Source organism: Carcharhinus amblyrhynchos, chromosome 7 (genome assembly GCF_965287045.1).
Source record: "Carcharhinus amblyrhynchos chromosome 7, sCarAmb.v2.hapA, whole genome shotgun sequence".
Lineage (NCBI taxonomy): Eukaryota > Metazoa > Chordata > Chondrichthyes > Carcharhiniformes > Carcharhinidae > Carcharhinus > Carcharhinus amblyrhynchos.
The window spans coordinates 53,727,164-53,752,359 of NC_137330.1; the positions used below are offsets into that span (position 1 = coordinate 53,727,164).

At 39.8% G+C, this 25,196-nt stretch overlaps 1 protein-coding gene across 2 annotated transcripts in view; it reads right to left on the bottom strand.

Moving 5' to 3' along the window:
* cad (carbamoyl-phosphate synthetase 2, aspartate transcarbamylase, and dihydroorotase) overlaps positions 1-25,196 on the bottom strand; it is a 93,051-nt gene that overhangs the window by 63,073 nt on the left and 4,782 nt on the right. For both annotated transcript variants that reach the window (XM_080192329.1, XM_080192328.1), the window contains exons 2-8: positions 18,813-18,952; positions 17,050-17,179; positions 12,982-13,124; positions 10,402-10,543; positions 9,234-9,405; positions 4,381-4,566; positions 2,084-2,196 (exon numbers count right to left, since the gene is read on the bottom strand). In XM_080192329.1, coding sequence (XP_080048455.1) covers positions 2,084-2,196; positions 4,381-4,566; positions 9,234-9,405; positions 10,402-10,543; positions 12,982-13,124; positions 17,050-17,179; positions 18,813-18,952 — 1,026 coding nt within the window. The remainder of the gene's footprint in view (positions 1-2,083; positions 2,197-4,380; positions 4,567-9,233; positions 9,406-10,401; positions 10,544-12,981; positions 13,125-17,049; positions 17,180-18,812; positions 18,953-25,196) is intronic.

Sequence of the window (25,196 nt, forward strand, 5' to 3'; positions counted from 1 at the left end):
CTACCAGGCCCATCTATAACCCTCAATCCCATTAAATCCCATGTACTCATCCAGAAGTCTCTTAAAAGACCCCAACGAGTTTGCCTCCACCACCAACGGCAGCCGATTCCACTCACTCACCACCCTCTGAGTGAAAAACTTACCCCTGTACCTACTCCCCAGCACCTTAAACCCGTGTCCTCTCATAGCGACTATTTCAGCCCTGGGAAATAGCCACCAAGAATCCACCCTATCCATACCTCTCAACATCTTATAAACCTCTATCAGGTCACCTCTCATCCTTCATCTCTCCAGGGAGAAGAGACCTAACTCCCTAGGATGTGGGGGATAGGTTGATTGACCATGCAAAATTATTCCTTAATTTCAGGGCAACTAGCTAGAGTAAATGCATGGGGTTATGGGGATAGGGCTTGGGTGGGATTGTTGGCACTGGCTCGATGAGTTGAATGGCTTTCTCTGTACTTGTTGATATTCTATGGACCGGAAGATGAGGATTTTTTTTTTAAATGCAACAAGTTGTTATGAATTACACTGCATTGTCTGAAAAAGGTGGTGAAAGCAAAATCAACACTAATTTTCAAAAGTGAAAAAAATACAGCGCCATGGGGAAAAAGAATCAGGGTATTCAACATCTCTTTCAAAACAGCTGGCGGAGACACAATGGGCTGAATAGGGTCCTTCTGTAGTGTGCCATTCAATGATTCACACTGCCTTCACAGAAATGGTCTTCTAATCGGAGGCTAAGGCACAATACCGAAAGTTTCATTAATCAGCACCATCTTGTCACTTCTAACACAAATCAAAACTTTTCGAAAAGGCGATGGCTTATACATTTTGCAAAGAAATGCTAAAATGATTTATTTTAAAGTTCTCTTTTTACAAAAATATCAGCATTAAAAGCACAAAAAAAGTATTTTTCAAGAATGGTTTCACATTAAAGACTGAACTTACCAACAACATTCAACTAAATTTGCAATAAATCAGATTACTATCCAAGTATGGTTTTCTTGCTACAATGTAAATGCTAACTGCTTTTCAAACTCAAAACCACAGAAAAATTCTTATGGCCATTTATATTTTCACCTTAAAACCAGCAAAAAACATCATAGTGCAATATTTCCCAAATTTTAACTGCACAAAATCCAACAGGTTAGGAACACACATGGACTTTATCTCTATATAATACAAAAAACTTATTGAAAATATTTTCCAAAATCAATCTTGTGCAAGTCACAGCAGATAAAATCGAAAATAACTATATAGCACGGAGCTAAGAGGCTATGAGCTGGACATAGATTCATTATGACACAACCAGAAATCAAAAAGATGCTATGGTTTAAATCTTGGCTACTTTTATTTTTAAAATGTAAATTTTGGAAAATGTTATGGGGAAAAATTAAATTTCAAATAAAAGAAATCTGATTTGAACAAGTTTAAGTTTATTTATTGCTGTCACAAGTGGGCTTACATTAGCGCTGCAATGAAGTTACTCTGAAAAACCTCTAGTTGCCACACTCCAGCACCTGTTCGGGTGCACTGAGGGAGAATTTAGCATAGCCAATCCACCAATCTTCAGACTGTGGGAGGAAACTGGAGCACGTGGAGGAAATTCCACAAAGAACGTGACCTAAGCCAGGAATTGAACTCAAGTCCCTGGCGCTGTGAGGCAGCAGTGCTAATCACTGTACCAGCCTGTTCAGAAATGTACAGTAATTTAAAGCTTTAAACACCCTGACTGGATACAACACGGTAAAAAAACAGAATTTAGCAAAAGAAAAATAACTGGTTTCCAGGTGATCAATTGTAGTGATTAACTGGTTTGAAAGATTATGATCAAAGGTCTCTTATGCGACACAAGTTCTTCATCAAAATGCAAAAACAGTTACAAATAAATTGGTTATCTGGATATCAGAGGTCCTTGTCAACTAGTACAATGTCAGTGATTCATGGTAAAATACAACAGATTGCGGTGCAGCAGAGATTTAAAAGGTTTGTGTTTTTATACTTCTGTTTTATTTCTGGATCTACTGCAATCTGTAAATGTCACTGAGGTGCAATACGTGGCTCATATCTAAATTCTTACCAGTATTCTCTACATTAATTCCCAGCTTCATTTCCCGCACACAATTTAAAAATATATCGAAAAGACCCACAAGATCTGTTGGTCCTGCCATGTGCTCTGGGTGAAACTGGACACTGAATATAGGAAGAAAAGACATAGAAATTTAGATCATCAATAAAAATCACAGAACTCCTACTGTGCAAAAGATGGCCCATCAAGTCTACCCAACTCTCCAATACAGAATCGCATCCAGGCCTATCCCCATAGCCCCATGTATTTACCCCATTAATCTCCCTAACCTACACATCTTGTAGGGACAATTTCACCAAATCCACCTAATGTGTACATCTTTGGACTGAGTGGAAACTGGAGCACGCGGAGGAAACCTTTGTAGATACATACAAACTTCAGTCACCCAAGGCTTGAATTTATCCCAGGTCCCTGGCATTGTGAGGCAGTGTTAACTACTGTGTCCCTGTGCTATCCTGGGACAAATAAAGGATGAATCATATCAGTTTCTTGGAATTACTTAGGCACATTTGAAATTTAACGTGTAACTGTTAGTGGTCACTGCAAGAATCATCACTTTAACTGAACAACTGCCCTTATACAAAAAAAACAGGCACTGTACAACACTTCAGTAACTCAGCAGAAGAATAAAGATTTAATCTCAAAGGAGCACTTTACAAGTCTGAGAACTTAATCCTGATGATCCTATATTGTCTGTGCTGTTGTGCAGGGATTCAGTTATAAAGTGAGAATTAAGAAGTTGGGGCTTTTTCACTAAAGCTGAGACGGTTAAAGTGGCCCCAATGTAGATTTCAAGGTCTTGTGTGGCAAGGTGAATACGAAGAGATTGTGTCCATTAGTCAACAAGATGGTAATGATAGAAGGAAATTTATAACAACAGAAAGAATGTCAGATGGTGGGATTAAAAATAAACCTCCCTTCTATGTAAAGAGCTTGGAATGCTCTGCAACGAATCAGCAAAATACAGGAATGTTTTTCGAAAATGAAATTGGATAATCATTTTAAATGTGAAATATTAAATGAAGTTGATTATTTTTATGTTTACACGAGAAGAACACATGAAAAAAAAAGACTTGATAGCATTGTAACAGGCAGTTCAGCACAAGTCCACTTGCTTTAACTCCCAAAAGTGCTCCATTGCCTGATTCTAAATCCTCAGGATAACTTACAAAAGACAGAACTGAGACACACATCCTCATTCAATTACTTTAGTATGAATACAAAGATGAGAGAAGACCATATCTGTATTGGATTTATTTTTCCCTTGCGTTCCATATTTATCAGCTACCACCTTAACACATCACAACTTCATCAGAAATGGGTGTTCGTTCAATGAAAGAATGGGAAATGCCAGATGCCAATATCAAATTTCTAAATTTAATCTAACCTCAGAGTCTATGACCGCAGAAGGGATAGTGGAAAGAACTCAAGAACTGAAAGGGTAGTAGGAACCGCATTTAAAATTATTTTCACATGCACTTGAAGCGTCTTCACCTACAGGGCATGGGCTGAATAGTCTCCTTCTGTGCTGCAAGAAACAATCTGAGCTAGATAACTCGAACACAAGATCTGGAAGTGAGGCAATGGGGCAAACATACTAAAGGAAAACTTAAGACTTGTCCTGCAAAATCTTACTTCCCGCTTTCAAAAGGGAATAGGACACCTAGAAAAGGAGAAAATAATTGGAAGGAAAAGGGAAAAACTGAGGAAGTACAACAACCAGGATTGCTCTTTGAAGAAGCCGGTGATGGGCCAAACGGTTTCCTTTTATGTTGTGTTAATGTGTATCTTTGGTTTTATAACAGGTTTGCAGGAAATTTTCAATTTTGAATTGTCCATAAAAACTGAAGATTAATTTGGAATATTGAGTAATTTTAACTAGTTTTAAACTATTTTATGTTCTTACAAAAACTGTTGTTACTTTATTCAAAGGAATTCAATATACTTTTTCACAAAGGTATATACAATCTAAATCACATAACAAAATTAATTCAAATGAAACAACTATCATAAAAATTTAGAACTAACCCAACAATTAGACCCAGAGCCAAGCCTCCAGTGCCAAACCCATGACAACACAGAGACTGCCACCTTCCAATTTACAAGCTGATACATTTCTGTCTCAGCCCCAGCTTTCAAAACTCTCAGCTATGTTTTGTCACTCCAAGTGCAATGATCCCGATGAAATGCCTGATTAGGACTCTGAAGCAAGTAAATGCATGTTGTTGTAGTTAGTAATTGAAAAGTTACAAGAAGGAGAAGTGTATTTTCATTTTCAAAGTGCTCACCTGAATAATGGTTGAGTGTTGTGAACTATTCCTTCATTAGACTGGTCATTTGCATTGGTGAACAAAACAGACCAATCCTTTGGAATAGAACTTGTTTCAACAGCAAAGCCATGATTCTGGGAGGTGATGAAACAGCACTGTGTATCTTCATGAATACAAGGTTGGTTATGCCCACGATTTCCATACCTTATATAAAAAGAAACAAATATATTTCTTCCAGAAAATGTTCAGTATTCGAAAGAAACTAAACTCACATTTTCATAAAGAGAAGTTCCAGATACAAAGTTTGGTAATTGGACAAGAGTGACACACATTGCCTATTCAGAGTTTCCCAGCAATTCAAATATCAATATTTTAAGCATTTTAAGCATTAAATTTCAAAATACCAATTTTAGGAAGGCATTATGCAGCTTAGGGCTACAAACTGGATTGCTTCAAAAGGAAAGATTAAATTTAGTCACATCCACAATCCCCAAATATGCAGCACTCTGACTTAATCTAGAATAAAAAGACAACTGAACACAGTTTATTCAGAATCACAGGACAAACACTGACATCAAATGGTTTTACTTTACAAATTCAAAAATACTTAATTGCACTCCACTTGTGAGAAAGTTTCAACCATTGAGGGCAAAAACAAGCCTCCCTTCTCAAGTACAATGTTTTCTAAACACCAATATTGTGGGAAAAATACTTTTAAATAGCATACAAATCAACCTCCACTTTCAGTCATTGTGTTTGTGAGCCAACTGCCCTTTTCACTCATTTGCAGGAGACTAGTCAATACAATGTTAATGGAAAGTCAAAATAAATACTTGAAGGTCATCTATCTGGACAATAATTGTAATTAAAACCTAAATTCAAGGTTAAAAAACAATATTTTCAATTCTAGCAAGATTAGATAGCCAAAAGTCGCTGTTAGCCAGAGTTGTAGGAATTACCAACACAGGTGGTACTGCAGTTAATAAAGATAATAAAGGAAGCGAATGGAATGTTGGCATTTGTAGCTAAAGGAATAGGATATAAAAGCTAAAAGAAGTACCGTTGCAACTACACAGTTTTGGTCCCCTTATTTGAGGAAAGATGTAGTGGCATTGCAGACAGTTCAGGGAAGATTCACTAGATTGATTCCAGAGATGAGGGGGTTTGTGCTTAGAAGAGAGACTGAACAGTTTAGGCCTATATTCTCTGGAATTTAAAAGAATGAGGGAAGATCAAATGGAAGCATACAAGATGATAAAAGTAGAATGTGTGGCAGATGCTTCCTCTTGTGAGGCATTATGACCTCTTGTCCCAGAATCTTAGGAGAAGGGGTAGCAAATTTAAAACAGAGTTGAGAAGAAACTACTTCTCCCAAAGGGTTGTGAATCTGTGGAATTCACTACCTCAAAGTGTGGTGGATGCTGGGACAGTGAGTAAATTTAAGAAGGAGTTAGACAGATTTTTAATTGGTAATGGGTTGAAGGATTATGGGGAGAAGGCAGGAAAATGGGGATGAGGAGCATATCAGCCTTGATCAAATGGCAGAGCGGACTCGATGGGCCGAATTCTATTTCTATATCTTATGAACTTTTAAGTTGGTCATTTGGACCAAGGCTGAGCCAGTGCTTGTTCTTCACCAGCACTGTCTAAATCTATTCTTCTGCTTTGATCTTTAACTTTCTTTTCAGATATGTACCAACTTCTTTTAAGTAATTTTAAAGTTTTGCTTCAACACATACTGATATAAATAATGCAATGCAATAAAACTTCTCACTTTCCCTTTGTTCTTCTATTAATAGCCCTAAATTTGTGCTCAGAAAATGAAGAAAATATCAGGAATATTCAGATCAGGCAAAGAAACAGAGTTAATGTTTCAGATCGATGATCCTACAAATACTGCCTGACCTGCTGAGCACTTCCAGCACTTTGTTTTATTTCAGGTTTTCAGCAAATGTAGTTTTTGATTTTCTCCAAATCTGTGCTTTCACCAATTAAAAAAAATTATTTTTTATGGCCCGCCTCCTTAAAAATATTCATTTTGTAAACCTTCATTTTGGGGGAAAGGCAAATTGTGCGGAGGGTGTGGAGAGTCTGCAGAAGGATCTAGATAGGCTGGGTGAATGGGCCAGGAAATGGCAAATGGAATTTAATGTTGGCAAGTGTGAGGTGGTCCACTTTGGTAGGAAGAATGGTAGGAAGGACTATTACTTACGTGGAGAAAAACTGCAGCAGGCGACGGTGCAGAGGGACCTCGGGGTCCTTGTGCATGAGTCGCAAAAACCCAGCTTGCAGGTGCAGCAGGTGGTCAAGAAGGCGAATGGGATGCTGGCCTTCATAGCGAGGGGGATTGAATATAAAAGTAGGGAGGTCTTGCTGCAGCTGTATAGGGCATTGGTGAGGCCACAGCTGGAGTACTGTGTGCAGTTTTGGGCGCCGCACCTGCGCAAGGATATTTTGGCCTTGGAGGGAGTGCAGAGGAGGTTTACTAGGCTGATACCGGAGTTGAGGGGGTTGAGCTATGAGGAGAGGCTGAATAAACTAGGCTTGTACTCGTTAGAGTTTAGAAGAATGAGGGGAGATCTCATTGAGACATATAAGATGATGAATGGGATGGATAGGATAGAGGTGGAGAGACTCTTCCCGCTCAAAAAAGACAGTAGGACTAGGGGGCACAGCCTCAAGATAAAGAGGGGGGCGGTTTAGAACGGAGTTGAGGAGGAACTTCTTCACTCAAAGGGTGGTGAATATCTGGAATTCTCTGCCTGTTGAAGTGGTGGAGGCTGCCTCGCTAAATATTTTTAAGAAGCGGGTTGATGGGTTTTTGATAAGAGAGGGGATTAAGGGTTATGGGGAGAGGGCGGGAAAGTGGAACTGAGCCACGACAGATCAGCCATGATCTTATTGAATGGCGGGGCAGGCTCGAAGGGCCAGATGGCCTACTCCTGCTCCTATTTCTTATGTTCTTATGTTCATTCAATCCCTTTGTTTTTCTTGTTCCAGTGAAAAATATCCCAGGTTTTAAAAGCTTTCTTCATAACCGTAACTTGTTGTTCCTAAAACTATTCTCTCAAACATTATTAATTATTATGAACAGGATGGATACATCACTATTCCAATAATCTGAGTCCCCTACAAATAATGTTCCAAGTGAGGCCTCGTTTGGTTTGCAGAAAGTCAGTATTATTTCCTATTTTTACATTCAACATTTATATACAAATTCAATTTTGTCTTTGTGGTATCTCATCCACCTGCACTTATACCTTTCAGAAGCTATGAATGTCACATGAATGTCACGCCGCCACCCCCCCCACTCCCCTTCATAGGTTGCATGTATCTTAGACAAGCTACATAATGAATATTTGAGCTCTAGGAATTAAACTCAACATCACGCAAAGCAGGTAAATCATGTGTTAATTGCCATGTCCCAAATTATAATGCAAATTTACACTAACAAAAGAAAATGTCAATCATCTTTTTTAATCTTCATCAATAAGCAAGAAACATTGCAGTTTGTAGTTACGCTTCACACTAAAACAGCTGATTAATTTGCTATATATCAAAGTAGCTATGCATAAATTGTATATTATATTTACACTAGAGACATTTCAGGCCTTTTATCTTGAAGCAACCATCCAACAGAGGCTTTGTTATGATAGGGTAACATGTACAAAGTCCTAAAACTGACTGGAGTTAGGCAGATTGCAAACCCGTTTAGTGAGCGACTACAGACTGGCTGCCGTGCCAACACAATCAGGTCCAAATGTCAATGTGCTTTGCACCCAACAAAACTACAGTAATTAAAATTAACATCATCATGTTATACCAGTCATTGGATAAGCAGGCAAGTTTTATTTGCCCAAAGCTGCCTGCTGTAAGCAGTGAGGACCGGGTAAGCAACAAATAGCAAAACTATGGCCTGCTCCACGTTCCAAAGGGGGAAAAAAAATCGATGTTGCTTGTCATTTCAATTAGAAACAAATAAGTTAATCCTATTATTATCAACTGACAAAAGAAAAAAAAACAATCGAACTGTCAATATTTTTCTGCTTTGAAACTGAATAGGTGAAAACACAACACAAAAACCAGCATCACCATTCCTCACTAATCTTCCTCCAGTTTCAAACACAACATCTTCCAAATTCAACAAACCACAGACTACATCTCAAAACATGGGTTACCATATGGAGATTGAATGAAACAAACTAGAGTTTAAGTAGAACTGGTTGGCTGATGAAAGTCTAGATATTTAAAATATTAAGCTTGCTGCCTGAGCTGCCTGCAGTGTTTTGTTCCAGATTTTCTAACCACTGCCGCGTTTTGCTTTTTGTTCTTGACATACAATATATTGAGAATACACTGAAGGGTCAATTTAAAGAAATATCACATAGCAGCAAAAAGGTGTTCAGTCATCACTTCCTTCCTCTCTTTAAGTATTAATTCTTAAAAAGGATGTTGCTCACCCAGCACTGACGCTGTCAATTATTCACCAAATTTGGCACCATAAGCCTTGATAGCTAGGGTCAGCATTCTTCATTACTACAGATTGTGCACAGCCAAGACCAATCCTGTTCTCACATTATATCGAGTTACTCGTGCTCTGTAGATAAGAATAGGAACACTGCCTGATATCAACCCCTGTCCACCATCCTTCCTTACCCAGCAGCACTAAGATAACTGTAGACCCGACTGAAGTTAGTTAACTCAACACAGAATGGGAATTAAATCTGGGACCTTATGCCTAGAATACCAAAGTAAACATCATCTTCATCAAATAGCTCATTTAAGAGGATACTTATGAGTCTTTAATCCTTACAAAAGGACACTGCCGCAAAATATAAATCATACATGTCTAAATAAAGCAGATCGCTTACTTCATTTTATAAGTCTTAGCTCCAATTGCTAATGAAAGGATCTGATGACCCAGACAAATTCCAAATAATGGCTTTGGCTTTTCTTCATTAATAAACTTCCTAATATTGTTAATTGTTATTTGACAACGCTCAGGATCTCCTGGCCCATTACTCAGAAATAACCCATCAAATTCTGGAAGAAAACAGAAAAGTAATAATTAGTAGGAATCTCAAATTATCATCAATCCTTTCCCAGAACCCATCCAAAATAGGATTAGACATAGGTGTTGTAATTATGGACTTTATTTTATAATTTGAAATACTATTACATGGAGACGGTTCCAATTCTCTCTTCCACTTTTTGTACCTATCATCTTAAAGCATTTATTTTTGCTTGATAGCAGAGCTCTCACAGAAGGGTGAAACAAAATGACTTTTAATAGAAAAATGGAAATAATTCACATTCCAAGATCGAAATTTGGCTTCAGCATTCATTACAAACTTTCTAGTTGACAACCTAACAAATCCGCAAAAAATGCATTTGAAATCAAACCCAACATTTATCCCAAACACGCATTCAAAGCTCAAAATAACTGAACAAGCACACAAACACACCGATATCAAAACACTAGAAACACAATTCTTTCTTGTTCCATCTAAATACTGTGCTTTATTTTACATCTCTTTTTCAGCAGTCTTTAACCAGGGGTAGGACCCATAACAATTTCAGATATTGATAGATGGACTCAAAGGATGGAGGAATTAATTTGCAGTGCAATTGCACACATAAAACATTAGCACCCAAATTTGCTCAATCTTTCATGCCAGATAAAACACTGCAGTTTATATCATATTCCAATGGCCAATGAGGGAGGGAGCACAGGTGAAAAGTAGGAAAATAACTTTTCTTCAGAATAAAAATTCTGCAAGGTCTAAAAAAGATTAAATCACTTTCGCCTGATGTACTCTTCAACATCATTTTTCACAATGTTAATACTTCCAATAACTATATACTTTTATTCTTTCATGGGGATGTGGACATCACAGGGAAGGCCAGCATTTGTGGCCCATCTGTAATTGCCCTTGAGAGGGTGAAGGAAAGCCAGCTTTTTGAAGTACCTCAGTCCTTTTAGTTCGGGTTCTCTACAGTGGTGTGGTACACGCAACGGCATCAAATATTTTTACTCACCTTGACTATCAAAAGGATAATCCCATGGTACCACAATCACAGAAGCTCCTCTCTTACAGAGGCTTCTGATCTGGTTGTACTTCATGCCACAGTCCACTGCCATAATTTTCACATTTCCATTGGGATTGTATACTTTGGGCTCCTAACAATGAGACAAAAAGAACAGCTTATGCAGATCACCTTTGTAACTTTAGGAGCATAAAACACAAACTGAAACTCATTAACTCAAGTGAATGTTTACTGAAAAGAAACTCTTGAAAATATCCTGCCTTTAGATGAAGAGTGTGGATGAAGTTTAGTTTCATTGGTGCATGTAAATAAAACCACTGTGCAGCAGCAAAAGGTGATGACCATTAGGGGATGAGTGGGACATGCAGGACACTTAAAGACAAAACTTCTATTTTTGGCTCACTGCTACTGGTGTTTTGGTCAATTAGTCAAATGTTGCCCTACAACTCCAATACAGCAGGATAGGACTACTGAGGATAGCAGGAATCCTACAATACAAAAATTAATTTTGGACCTTCTTTGTCTGTATGACACTGCAGTTTCAAGGCACTGACTTTGCCTTTAAATCACTGCTATCGGAAATACATAGTTGCCAATTCCTTCAGTTACAGGATATAGCTTTCCAACTCAGGCTTCTTCTTTGCCGTTCTTGCTGATCATCACTTAATTTTAAAAATACTCCCAACTTTAAGGTGAAAACATTCAATAAAGTTTAAGTATCCTTCAGGGGTCATTGCAACTTCCTGCACAGCCAAGTACAAGCCCAAATTTTCTGGACCAAGTATAATTTATTCAGACCAAGAAACAAAAGCATTTACTCGGGTTGATGAGTCAAAGTAGCATTGTGCTTCTCCAATACTTTCACCTTCTGAACCATAAGGGAGAAACTGTTCCTGCTCATAAAAGACAACACAGATTTAGAGCGATTTGCAAAAGAAACAAAGGCATTGTGAGGAAAAAAAACTTTTCCACATAATAAGTGGCTCGGGTCTGGAATGCAGCACCTGAAAGTGTGGAGGAGGCAGTTTCAAACAAGGCATTCAATAAGACATTAGATGACTACTCGAATAGAAAAAAAACGAAAGGGCAAAGACAGGGGAATTGCCCTAAGTCACAATGTTCATTTGATGAGCTGGTGCAAACACAATGGATCTAAACGGGCTTCTTCTGTGATCTTTAATTCCCTGAAAGCTGCGGTTCGGGACCAAGCAGAACCCTAGTTCTCTGACAACAACCTGAATTCAAGTTGTGTGCAATATAAACCCACAGCATTTCACAGATGGGATTTGGAATGAACATCAAAAGAGAAAGAGACAGATTAAAGGAACGCAGGAAAAGTTTTACCTGAATAGAGAGAGGTGAAGAAGGTTTCAGAGGGCAAAAGCTCTCCAGCCAATGGTGGAGTGATTAGACACAAATGGAAGGTCTGTAATCAGGGAACTGAAGATTACAGAGTTGGTTCGGCAAAGCCCCAGGTTTGTAAGAAAAAGATGAGGATTTTAAAATTCAGAATGGGAAACCAGTGAAGTTTGTCTGCAAGATGAACAGATGAGGTATAGTGTGGGATAGGACAGGAGCAGCAGAGTTGTTTATTGGAGGGAGGCCAGCAAAGGAGACACTGGAACATTCAAGCTCAGAGATGACGAAAACATTACTTTAGATTTCCAGAACATTGAAAATGCAGTAGGAATCAGAAAAGGCAACACTGCATTGGTGGCAGTGAACAATCTTGGCAATAAAAAGGATACACAATTTTAAGTTCAATTGTGGGTTGAACACGATGCCAAGGTTTGGCTTGGTCTGTTCCAGGCCAAGCAAGTAGTTTGCAGATAGTTCAGTGATAAGGAAACGATGTCTGATAGCAGATTCACTGCTTGAATTTGACCAAACATCTGATGACATGGAGGTGATCATGGAGCTGAGGAGCAGGGGATGAGGTTGATCTGAGCATCACTATGAGGCATACTGAAGCTGGCCTAAAGCAGCATGTGATTGGAGGAGGAAAGGTTATCTAGGATTAACCCCTGTGGGATTCCTGTTGTGTTGCAGAGACAAAAAGAGACACCAAAAGCTGGAAAAGCATTGACTATACTAAACAGATTTGGATTTCTGGAATAGCAGGGTAATTTATATGTAGAAGCTGAGCCATAATATTCATTAACAGGACTTGATAGTAAAATTTAATAAAGCTTAATGAGAATTTATACATTAGATTAAATGGATTGGTCATAGTAAATTGTCTTTGTGCCCCAAGATGTGTAGGCTAGGGGAACTAGTGGGGTAAATGTGTAGGGTGATGGGCATAGGATAGGGTCGTGAGCCAGGGTAAGATGCTCTGTCAGAGTCAGTGCAGACTCAATGGACTGAGTAGCCTCCTTCTGCACTGTGGGGATTCTGTGAAAGTCGGTGTATTATTCCCTGTTAAAGATAAATTTAAGTTCCTATTGCTGTAAATGCTCGATCAGTTAAAGAACCAAAGCAAAACTGGATAAAACACCTACTTTGCAGTAATGAAAAGGACTGCAGCCAGAGTGATAAGGTGTTAAAAAAGTGAGCACTCAGATTCTTTACCTTAATGGAAACTTCCTTCACCAAATTTCTTTTGTTTGGATCATCATAAGGAAGACAATTTGCATCTGTCCCATTGATCACCAGCTTTCCCAGCAGTGTACCATTTGCCCGAATCTTCTTTGTTAGGCTTCTCGTATCTACTCCTAATCAGTTCAACAAAATTAATATTGTTATTTCATAAAACATGTTAAGGAGGCTTTGTAGCTCAAGGCATTTGTAATTTGTTATAAGACACTGAAGTTACCCAAATCATATTTTAGTTAGGTTCTATTAAATATATATTTACAACTGTGCACCACAAAAATATTAACTAATAAAGACAACAGCCAGTCAAGGCAATTATTTTTTAGTGTATCATTATAACACAGGGCAAGATTCTCCGATCTCCCAACGGTGTTTTTCCTGCCGGCGGGAAGTGGCGCATTATCTGCTGGGGTGGGATTCTCTGGTTTTGCTGCTGTCAGTGGGATTTCCCACTGACATTATTCCACGCTGGCGGGAAACCTGCAGGTAAGGGTGCGCTGCCGGTGGCACTGAGAATCCCGCCAGTGTGAACGGCCAGAGTATGAGAAGCTCGTCAGTGTTACAAAACCCAAGTTCAGATTTCTATTATTCTGTAACTGCAGGTTTGCGATCAGCATAAAATTCATGCCTTAATTTGTTACCTAACTGTTCAAATTCAAAATAATAAAGATTGAACTTTATTCAAGAACAATGGAGAACAGTACAACTTGGCTTTGGAACATATTGCACATATTCAGTTCATGCTTCACGTTAATATTTTAGAGACAAGTCTACTTCTGGGAAAGTTGTCATGGGTAAGGTAACAAAAATACTGGGCCTTTAGAGATTGTTGAAACACCTTGAAATAGCAGGGGCAGAAGGTAACCTATGCTTTTTTTTAAAGATAGTCATAATAGAGAAGAAGCCATAAAATAGCAGATCAGATTATTTTGCTGGAGACAATGGGGGTGGATTTTGAGCCCACGCTCTCTGTGCGTGGGATTGCTCATGTGGGCGCAAATTTCGAAGAGAATCATGTTTCCCAATTTCCCTGCTCCTCGCCACTGACATTACGAGGTTCATATCCATGAAGGATGGGAATCTCAGTTGAATAGATTTTAATGTATTTAAAAATTACTGTCTCCCCCACCACATAATCTCCCCTCATTAATACCTCACAATAGGTTTGGCTAAACTACAGACAGTTAAGGGGAACCCTCGGGGTGGGGGCTGGGGGTCACTGATGTGGGTCATTGAGAAATTGGTGCAATTTGCCTTGGTGAACCTGCTAATTAATGTGCAGTGTGGGGTGTTTCATCACAGTTTGCCTGTTACATAGAACATAGAACATAACAGCGCAGAACAGGCCCTTCGGCCCACGATGTTGCGCCGACCAGTTAAAAAAAAAAACAACAATGACCCACTAACCTAAACCAATCCCTTTTCGTCCATAAGCCTGTCCACAGACCTCTTAAACGCCCCCAAACTAGGTGCATTTACAACTGCAGCAGGCAGGGCATTCCAATCCCTCACCACCCTCTGGGTAAAGAACCTACCCCTGACATCTGTCCTATAACTACCCCCCCTTAGTTTAAAGCCATGCCCCCTCGTGCTAGATTTTTCCATCAGAGGAAAAAGGCTATCACTATCCACCCTATCTAAACCTCTAATCATCTTATATGCTTCAATAAGATCCCCTCTTAGCCGCCTTCTTTCCAGCGAAAACAACCCCAAATCCCTCAGCCTCTCCTCATAGGATCTCCCCTCCATACCAGGCAACATCCTGGTAAACCTCCTCTGCACCCTCTCCAAAGCCTCCACATCCTTCCTGTAATGTGGGGACCAGAACTGCACACAATACTCCAAGTGCGGCCGCACCAGAGTTGTGTACAGTTGCAACATAACGCTACGACTCCTAAATTCAATCCCCCTACCAATAAACGCCAAGACACTGTATGCCTTCTTAACAACCTTATCTACTTGATTCCCAACTTTCAGGGATCTATGTACACATACACCTAGATCCCTCTGCTCCTCCACACTATTCAAAGTCTTACATCACATGTACATCACATGTACCACACATTAATCCTGAATGTGGACATAAAGGTAGATAATGTAAACTGTTTTACTTTTCTGACATTACGTAGTAAAGTTCATTTAACCTATTTAAAACCACGGAATCCTGTGGCTTTATTTTCCGAGTGAGTAACTGGGACTTCAAACTCTGTCTACCAGTAGACAACATAAAACAAGTGAGCTGCCATGAGCCCTTTCTGGATTGTTTTCAAATTGAGCAACCTACCTGATGGGTCAAGAGATAAAGAGTGCAGAAGACCACTAAGGTCGAACATAAATTAGATAAGTCAACAATTTAGCTCAATAACAGGGACAGTATAATAACATAAAACAAATAAATTGCTGTGTGCCTTATCACCTCTGAAAATCATTTTCAGCGGATCTGACCAAAGACCAGATTGGAAATTGGGATATCTCTGCATTCATTAAGTTGTCTATGGAAACTGAAATTCAACATCTAAATGGTGAGAAACAAAAGTAGATATTTGCAGTCCCCTCAGATCAGATTTTCACTAATGCTAAAAAGGCTTCTAGTTTAGTTTTGATTCTTAAACAAAGTGGAGTTAGTTCATGCAAGTAATCTGACTTGTAACAGCAGCTGATTTCAGTAACACACCTATTTGAGCACAAAGGTTGGGAACAGGACAGCAGACTATGTAAACCAAGCAAAAAAAGCCTATCAAAACCACGTCAGCAACTACTCTCAAAAAAGTAAAAAGATCTCTAGCTTGGTCCCCAGTATCAACCACTTCATTAGAACCATCCAAAAAGCCAAGCAAATGAATCAACACACAACCTCCTTGGCAGCAAATTCCTCACTCAACATTTGTTACTGACCTTAAGAATTAATTTAATTGTTCCGATATGTCTTTAAATTGTGTGTGAATGCAATTACTCCATGTTAAAAATGCAAACTTGATAACAACACTGCATTGCAGGTATGCAGCTTTCCTTCAATAGGGTTGCAAAGTTTATAAATGGTGTATGAATTTCCGCTGACTGGAACAGAAGTTATATCATTTAAATTTAAATGCATTACTCAAGGAGGATTTGAATTCATCTTTTCCACTATTATTTAACAATGTGGATTTTTTATTTTGTTATTTCTTACCCAAGCAGATTTGCCCTGGTGCTAATTTTTTTTATTCTCTCATCCAATTTTCTAGCCAGTGGTCAATACAAGACACATATCCTGTATGTTTTTGAGACGTTGTTTCTTGTGGGCTCACCCCCAGTAAGGTTGCCTTGCAAGTCACACCACGGAGCACCATGCAAATTTCCCCCCCATCTTGCACACACGAAACAGTTCACCACTTAATTCTTGTAACCCCTATCTCTTAATTTCCTAATCCTCCCTAACCGGCCTTCACTCACTTATCTTTCTTGTGGACAATGCTGGGAAGTCCAACATTTGTTCCCCATACATAACTGCTTGAGAAGGTGCCTGTGTGCTGTATTTTTGTCCTGGATGGTGTCAAGTTTCCCGAGTACTGTTGGAGCTGCACTAATCCTGACAAGTGGGGAGTATTTCATTACACTTCTGACTTGTGATGTGTAGATGCTTTGGGGAGTCTGGAGGGGAGTTAATTGCCACAGAATTCAAGCTTCTGACCTGCTCTCATAGCCATAGTATTATATGGCTAATCCAGTTCAGCTTCTGGTCAATGGTAACTCCTAGGATGTTGACAGCAGGAGATTCAACGATTGTAATGCGTTTGAATATCATGGTGAGATGGTTAGACTCTTTCTTGGAGGAGATGGTCAATGCCTGGCACTTGTGTGGTTCAAATGTTACTTGCCACTTAGCTCAATCCTATATGTTGTCCAGGTCTTACTGCATAAGGACACAAACTGCTTCAGTACCTGAGAAGTTGAGAATGGTACTCCATTGTGTTTAGTATCACCTTTCTAAAGTCACAAGAAACTACCAATATTATTTTAAAATAAATCAATTCAAGAATGAAGGAAAAGCAGCACAATTCTTACCCTCCAATGCTGGAATTCCTTGTTCTTTCAACCACTGATCTAATGAGCGAACGGAGCTCCAGTGACTTGGATGCTGAGAATTTTCACCAATCACCAATGCTGAAGCATGAATTTTGGCAGATTCAAACCACTAAAATAGTAAAAATATGAAAATTAAACATTCACCAACGTCAAAACCAAAACCTAACAAAGACATCCTATTCATAGGAGGAACATCTAGCCAGTCTAAAGGATCAAATATCTGCAAACGTCTGCAGTACTCTCAGCCCTCTAATAAAGGAAAATTTCCATTCACATTGGCGCATCAATGGATCAACGTCCAACCTCATTAATGGGAACTAAATTAAAGGGTCAATCTCGTTTCTTTTACTTACAGCAACTGCCAGCTAGCTACATATTTCAACAACAAAGATCTAAAATACATTTTCAACTCGGTGCTCCAGTTTCCTCCCCCAGTCCAAAGATGTGCAGATTACATTAATTGGCCATGCTAAATTGACCCTTAGTGACAGGGCATTAGCAGAGTAAGTATGTGAATTTATGGGAATAGGGCCTGGATGGGATTGTGGTCAGCGCAGACTCGACGGGCTGAATGGCCTCCTTCTGCACTGTAAGGAGTCTATGATTCTAACTTCTATAAGCAAGAAGCACTGCAAAATTAACAAAATTATTTGAGATATTAGAGCTTCCCTAAATGTATTATGATAACTGGATACAAGGATTTATGCATAGTACACTGGACCTTGAATTGCCATCCGACAATTTTGCCGATGTACTCCTTATAGATGTCACCCACATCCTTGGGGTCTGCAACCCAGAGTTTGAAATCCCCTGTCCCAAGACCTTAGCAGAATGAGAGGTGATCTCATTGAAAGGTATACAATTTTTAAGCAGCTTCACAAGGTAGATTCCGGGAGAACGGGGGGTCTAAGAGTAAGAGGTCAGCCATTCAGTACCGAGATGAACAGAAGTTTCTTCATTCAAAGAGATGTGAATCTTTAGAATTATCTATCCGAGAGGGAAGGATGCTCAACTCAAGTTTATTCAATTTGGAAGAGATAGATAACTTGTTGGTACTAACAAAACCAAGAGATGTGGGGTGAGGTGAGAATTTGGGTTGCTGCAGAGTCACACATAATCTTACCAAATGATGAAGAGGGTTCAAAAGGACCAAAGTGACACACTTTTCGCTTTTATTTTATGTTCACGTTCTTATACTTTTACTGAACGATTTAGAGATGGTACTATTATATGTATGTATTGTTTCATACATTACAACAGTGACTATACTTCAAAAATTACTTTATTCGTTGCTTTGAGAGATCCAATGTTGTGAAAAGCACTACACAAAAGTAGGTTTTTCTCTTCAGGTACAAATTCCTGCACTCAGGAAATGTAGGGAACTTCAAGGGCAGCATGGTGGCACTGTACTGCCAGGAACCCGGGTTCAATTCCGGCTTTGGGTGACCATCTGGGTGGAATTTGCATATTCTCCCCATGATTTTGTAGCTTCCCTCCGGGGAATGAGCCATGATCAATTGTCCCTTAGTGTCAAGAGGACTAAGAGGTTAATGCATGGGGTTACGGGGATAGGGCCTGGGTGGAATTGTTGTTGCTGCAGACTTGATGGGTCGAATGGCCTCCTCTGCACTGCAGGGATTCTATGATTCAAACTAGGTCAGTGTCATTTAACTTTGTATTATACTGGTTATAGATTAGCTTGAGCAGCATTAGTAGGTAACAGTTTAGGAGATACTGTGTACCTTGCTGAGTCCATGTTCATCCTCTTCATCCTTGGGTATGCCATAGTTCCCAATTAATGGATAGGTAAGGACAAGTATTTGACAATAATATGATGGATCAGTCAAAGCCTCTGGGTAACCCACCATTCCAGTCTGGAAAACTGAAAGGAAAATACGTTACTGAAGCTATTTATATTGATAACTATATATCAATAAACGATTAAATACATTAGCTTGTTATTAGGCATTATAATTAAGAAAATATAACTATTAGCCTAGTAACAAAAGTACTGCTTTCAGATTTTGCTCCAATTCTTCCTCTAAATTGTATCACAGCCCTGCAACTGGCAACAAAATCATCTGTGATAACCTCTTCTGGCAACTTACGATTCTTCACTTCTTGGGTAAAGAAGCACATGTTCTGAATCATTAGTACCTACAGCTGGTAAACTAACCAAGATAAAAAAAAACTTACCAGCTAAGGCACGATCACCCCATACAATAACAGTACAACAGTAAACATCAATCTGAGTTGCTTTGGGTCAAATCTTGCTGCTTTTTAATCCTCTTCATTTTAGAAGGCTTAAGAACTTAATCTAACAAAAGATTAGATCACTTATTTCATAAGCAGCATCATTATGCTGAGTTTGTAAAACAGGTAAAAATTCTTCTCCTTCCATAAGTTTGCGATTATTTATCACTTATTTGTGATTTATACTTGACAATTATCCAGGTTATAATAACCTCTAATCTAAGCCAGTCCCCAATGCTGAAGATTCAATGCTCTCTACATCTACAAGGTAGCAGAATTCTGAAGGTCCATTAATTTGCACTGCATGCATGGCAACAATCTTTAGGCCGTTTTCACATGTCAATTTCAAAGTAATCTTTGACACACTGAAAATAATTAGTTTTTGCTCCTGAACAGTCAATCTAGAAAAATATCTATCTTCCTAATGTTGAAGCCATTGCGCATTTGCAATGTGTAACTGCGTCCTTTTTGGTTGAACTCTCCACGAAATAATCATTGAACAGGTTGGTTAAACTCTTCATCAAAAAAAAAATGCTCAAAACTTAGCAGGTTAGGTGGAATCTGTCGAGAGGAACAGAGTTGGTGGTAACATCTGAGTTGTGATGCAGGGGGCAAGAGGTATAATAGCATCTAAAGCAAGTGTAGAGGCAAGGAAAGGGGACTGGTGCAAAATAGGGCAAGTCTGTGATAGGGTGGGAGACAATAATGATTAAATATCAAAAGGAAGAATGGTGCAAGCAAAGATATGAAGTAAATATAACTAAAGTTCAGGCTATGACCAGAATCATAAGTTCAAAGCTTTTTCTATTTTTATTTCAAACGTCCAGCAGCTACAATATTTTGGCATTATAAAAACAACAACTGGCATTTATATAGTCCCTTTGAATAAAATAACCTAGTTTTCTCCTGGTTTACCATAAAGTCGGTATCACAGTAGAATAATTTCTGGCATGAAATAATTTGTACCCACTACTGAGTTCATTTTCAGGACATTTCAATCTGCTTCTGTACAATCTTGTCCTCAGCACAGCATTCTCCTGTTCTTCCCTACCCCCATTCTTGAAATACCATTGCAAAGTGCATTCAGCATTAATCAGTTTAACTGATTCAACAAATCAAGTTGTAATAAATAAAACTTTTCATAACTGAAGAACAGAATTTTAGAAATAGAAATACAATTAAGCAAGTTTCAACTAGGACAGGTATTAATAATTCACAAAGCTATTATTTGCCTATTAAGTACAAGGTCAAATAGGCAAACTGGAACTTACTCTTCTTATACTAGATCTCAGTGGACGTCATTAGTTCCATTTCAGACGTACAGAAAGTTTTCTCACCCTGCCATCATCTTTGAACTGTTAAGAATATTTGTCCAATATCTCATACTGAATACGATGTGGAGTTGCTGGCGTTAGACTGGGATGGGTATAGTAAGTAGTCTCACAACATCAGGTTAAAGTCCAACAGATTTATTTGGTAGCATGAGCTTTCGGAGCACTGCTCCTTCATCAGGTGAGCTCTGAAAGCTCATGCTAGTAAATAAACCTGTTGGACTTTCCTTCAATATTCAGCTGAAGGAAATATGATTTCCTTCAATTGAATATTGGCAAGACCAGAGTCTTTGGTTTCAATCCTCACTACAAGCTCCATTCCCTAATCACTGATTTCATCCATCTACCTGCCAACCGTTTAAGGCTGAACCAGACTGTTTTGACTAATATCTGCCCCCCTGCACCATCATGAAGACTGACTGTTTCCACTTCATTGAACACTAGCCTACCTCAAATCGTCTGCTGCTGAAACCCAAATCAGTGCCCTTCGACTGCTTAACCGGTCTCAATCCACTTGTAGACACTTCTCACATAAATATGAAACCATCCAAAACTCTGCTGCTCCCGTTCTAACCCACACCTAGTCTGGGTGATATCAAGGTACCGCATGACAGGTTGTTGCATAAGGTTAAATCTCATGAGACGGGCGGCACAGTAGCACAGTGGTTAGCACGGTTGCTTCACGGCCCCAGGGACCTGGGTTCAATTCCCGGCTCGGGTCACTGTCTGTGTGGAGTTTGCATGTTCTCCTCGTGTCTGCATGGGTTTCCTCAGGGTGCTCCAGTTTCCTCCCACAGTCCAAAGATGTGCGGGGGTTAGGTTGATTGCCCATGATAAAATCGCCCCTTAGTGTCCTAAAGGTGCTTAGGTTGAGGGATTAGCGAGTAATAATACATAGGGATATGGGGGTAGGGCCTGGGTGAGATTGTGGTCGGTGCAGACTTGACGGGCCGAAGGGCCCTTTTCTGCACTGTAGGGTTCTATGATTCTATGAGATCCAGGATAAGGTATCTAAATGGATACAAAATTGGCTACTTTACAGAAAGTAGAGGGTGGTTGTAGAGGGTTGTTTTTCAAACTGGAGGCCTGACCCCTGAGGCAACGTGCACTGTGATCTGTCATTTATATTAATGATTTGGACGAGAATATAGGAGGCATGGTTAGTAAGTTTGCAGATGACACCAAGATTGGTGGCGTAGTGGACAATGAAGGAAGTTATTTCCGATTGCAACGGGATTTTGATCAATTGGCCCAGAGGACTGACGAATGGCAGATGGAGTTTAATTTAGATAAATGCGAGGTGTTGCATTTTGGTAGACTGAACCAGGGCAGGACTTACTCAGTTAATGGTAGGGTGTTGGGATGAGTTACAGAACAATGAAATCTAGGGGTACATATTCATAGCTCCTTGAAAGTGGAATCACAGGTGGACAGAATGGTGAAGGCAGCATTCAGCATTCTTGGTTTCATTGGTCAGAACATTGACTAGAGGAGTTGGGACGTCTTGTTGAAGTTGTACAAGACATTGGTAAGGCTACACTTAGAATACTGTGTTCAGTTCTGGTCACCTATTATAGAAAGAATATTATTAATCTAGAAAGTGTAGAAAAAATTTACTAGGATGCTACCAGGATTTGATGGTGTGAGTTATAAGGAGAGGCTAGATAGACTGGGACTTTTTCCTCTGGAGTGTAGAGGGCTGAGGGGTGATCTTATAGAGGTTTATAAAATAATGAGGGACATAGATCAGCTAGACAGTCAATATCTTTTCCCAAAGTCTAAAACTAGAGGCCATAGTTTAAGGTGAGAGGGGAGAGATACAGAAGTGTTCAGAGGGGCAATTTTTTCACGGAGAGGGTGGAACAAGCTGCCAGAATAGTAGTAGAGGCAGATAAAATGTTGTCTTTTAAAAAGCATTTAGACAGTTACATGGGTAAGATGGATATAGAGGAATATGGGCCAAATGCAGGCAACTGGGATTAGCTTAGTGGTTTAAAACAAAGCATGGCATGGACAAGTTGGGCCGAAGGGCCCTTTTCCATACTGTAAACCTCGATGACTCTAGTCCCAGTCACCCTTCACCCGTGTGCTTGCTAACATACAAGAACTCTCTGTCAACCGTGTCTCAATTTTTAAATTCTCATCAATTTTTTTCAAATGCCTCCAAAGCCTCATCCTTCCCATCTCAGAAGTCTCCTCCAGTCCCACAGCCCTGAAAGATATTGGCACTCCACCAATTCTGGTCTTTTGCAATCCCTAATTTTAATCACTATGCATTTAGCCACCAAGGCCTTAAGCACTTGAATTTCTAACCTATACCTCTCACCATCTCTTTTTCCTTCTGAAAAGGAAACACTCCTTAAAACATACCTCCTCATCCAAGCTTCTTGTTGTCTGATGTAACGACATTTTAAGTAATTATTAAATTTGCTTGTGGTGGCACTTTTGCAAAGCACCATGAGAAACTATACAAATACCAGTTGTTCTATATTGCTAATTACCTGTCGCAATTGATATCATTAAAAACTACTCATCTCAATACAGCCCTTAAATTATTAAACAGTTAGTGGCCAACGCTGCATTTCATCATCCAATGTCAGAATCCAAAGAATACCCCTTGCTAACTCAAATTAATTGCACTACTTTGTAAGATTTCAGCTTAACTGGAAATTTACTGAAACTTTGCTTCCAAACATTTGATGCTAGTTGACTTCAATGATATTTTGCCCACAAGTTCCAAGTAAAAACACTAATTACTGAGAATAACAATATCATCACTTAGCAATGTGGCTAATGAAAGAATTGATGTGCAGCATCTATTATACAATATATGACAAGTGGTGGCAATATTTTAACACTATTGCACCTCAGAGTGGCCCTTAGAGCATGAAACATGAATGTTACGCGATGGCATGACCCAAATTCAAATTGCTAACTGTTGTAACTGGAGATAAAATTTACAACAAAACTTTTTTTAAAACTAATTAATTTCAAATGGATATGTATAAAAGACTCAAACTAGAATGTATTGTTCTCTTACTGTGTTTGCACCCACAATTCTGCTATTCTTTAAATCGTATAATTGATTTGCAACCATGTTAAGATCATCAGAACTAGGAGCAGGAGTAGGCCATCTGGCCCCTCGAGCCTGCTCGGCCTTTCAATAAGATCATGGCTCCACTTACCATAACCCTTAATTCCTTTACTGAAAGTTAGGGGGCATGGAGTTGGGGGTAAGATGTTAGCGTGGATAGAGGATTGGTTGTCTAATAGGACGCAGAGAGTTGGTATCAATGGGTGCTATTCTGATTGGCGGTTGGTGACTAGTGGAGTGCCGCAGGGATCGGTGCTGGGGCCTCAACTATTTACCATTTATTTAGATGATCTGGAGGTGGGGGCTGAGTGTAGTGCGATGAAATTTGCTGATGACACGAAGATAAGTGGAAAAGCAAATTGTGCGGAGGGTGTGGAAAGTCTGCAGAGGGATCTAGATAGGCTGAGCGAGTGGGCAAGTAGCTGGCAGATGGAGTACAATGTTAGCAAGTGTGAGGCTATCCACTTTGGCAGGAATAATAGTAGGAGGGATTGCTACTTAAAGGGCAAAAAGCTGCAGCATGCAATGGTGCAGAGGGACCTGGGGGTCCTTGTGCATGAGTCGCAAAAACCCAGTCTGCAGGTGCAGCAGGTGATCAGGAAGGCGAATGGGATGCTGGCCTTTATAGCGAGGGGGATAGAATATAAAAGCAGGGAGGTCTTGCTGCAACTGTACAGGGCACTGGTGAGGCTGCAGCTGGAGTACTGTGTGCAGTTTTGGTCGCCGCACTTGCGCAAGGATATTTTGGCCTTGGAAGGAGTGCAGAGGAGGTTCACTAGGCTGATACCGGAGATGAGCGGGTTGGACTATAAAGAGAGACTGAACAGACTGGGTTTGTACTCCTTCGAGTTTAGAAGGATGAGGGGGGATCTTATAGAGACGTATAAGATAATAAAGGGGACGGACAGGGTAGAGGTAGAGAGATTCTTCCCGCTCAGAAAGGACAGCAGGACTAGAGGGCACAGCCTCAAGATGTGTGTGTGTGTGTGTGTGTGTGTGTGTGTGTGTGTGTGTGTGTGTGTGCGCGCGCGCGCGTGTGGGGGGGGGCAGCAGTTTAGAATGGAGTTGAGGAGGAAATTCTTCACTCAAAGGGTGGTGAATCTCTGGAATTCTCTGCCCGTTGAAGTGGTAGAGGCTATCTCGCTAAATTTATTTAAGACACAGGTAGATAGGTTTTTGGTAGGCAAGGGAATTAAGGGTTATGGGGAGAAAGCAGGAAAGTGGAACTGAGCCACTTCAGATCAGCCATGATCTTATTGAATGGCGGGGCAGGCTCGAAAGGCTAGATGGCCTTCTCCTGCTCCTATTTCTTATGTTCTTATAAAAAAAATGAGGTAGCCTCAACTGCTTCACTGGGCAGGGAATTCCAGATTCACAACCCTTGGTGTGAAGTTCCTCCTCAAGTCAGTCTTCAATCTGCTCTCCCTTATTTTGAGGCCACGCCCCCA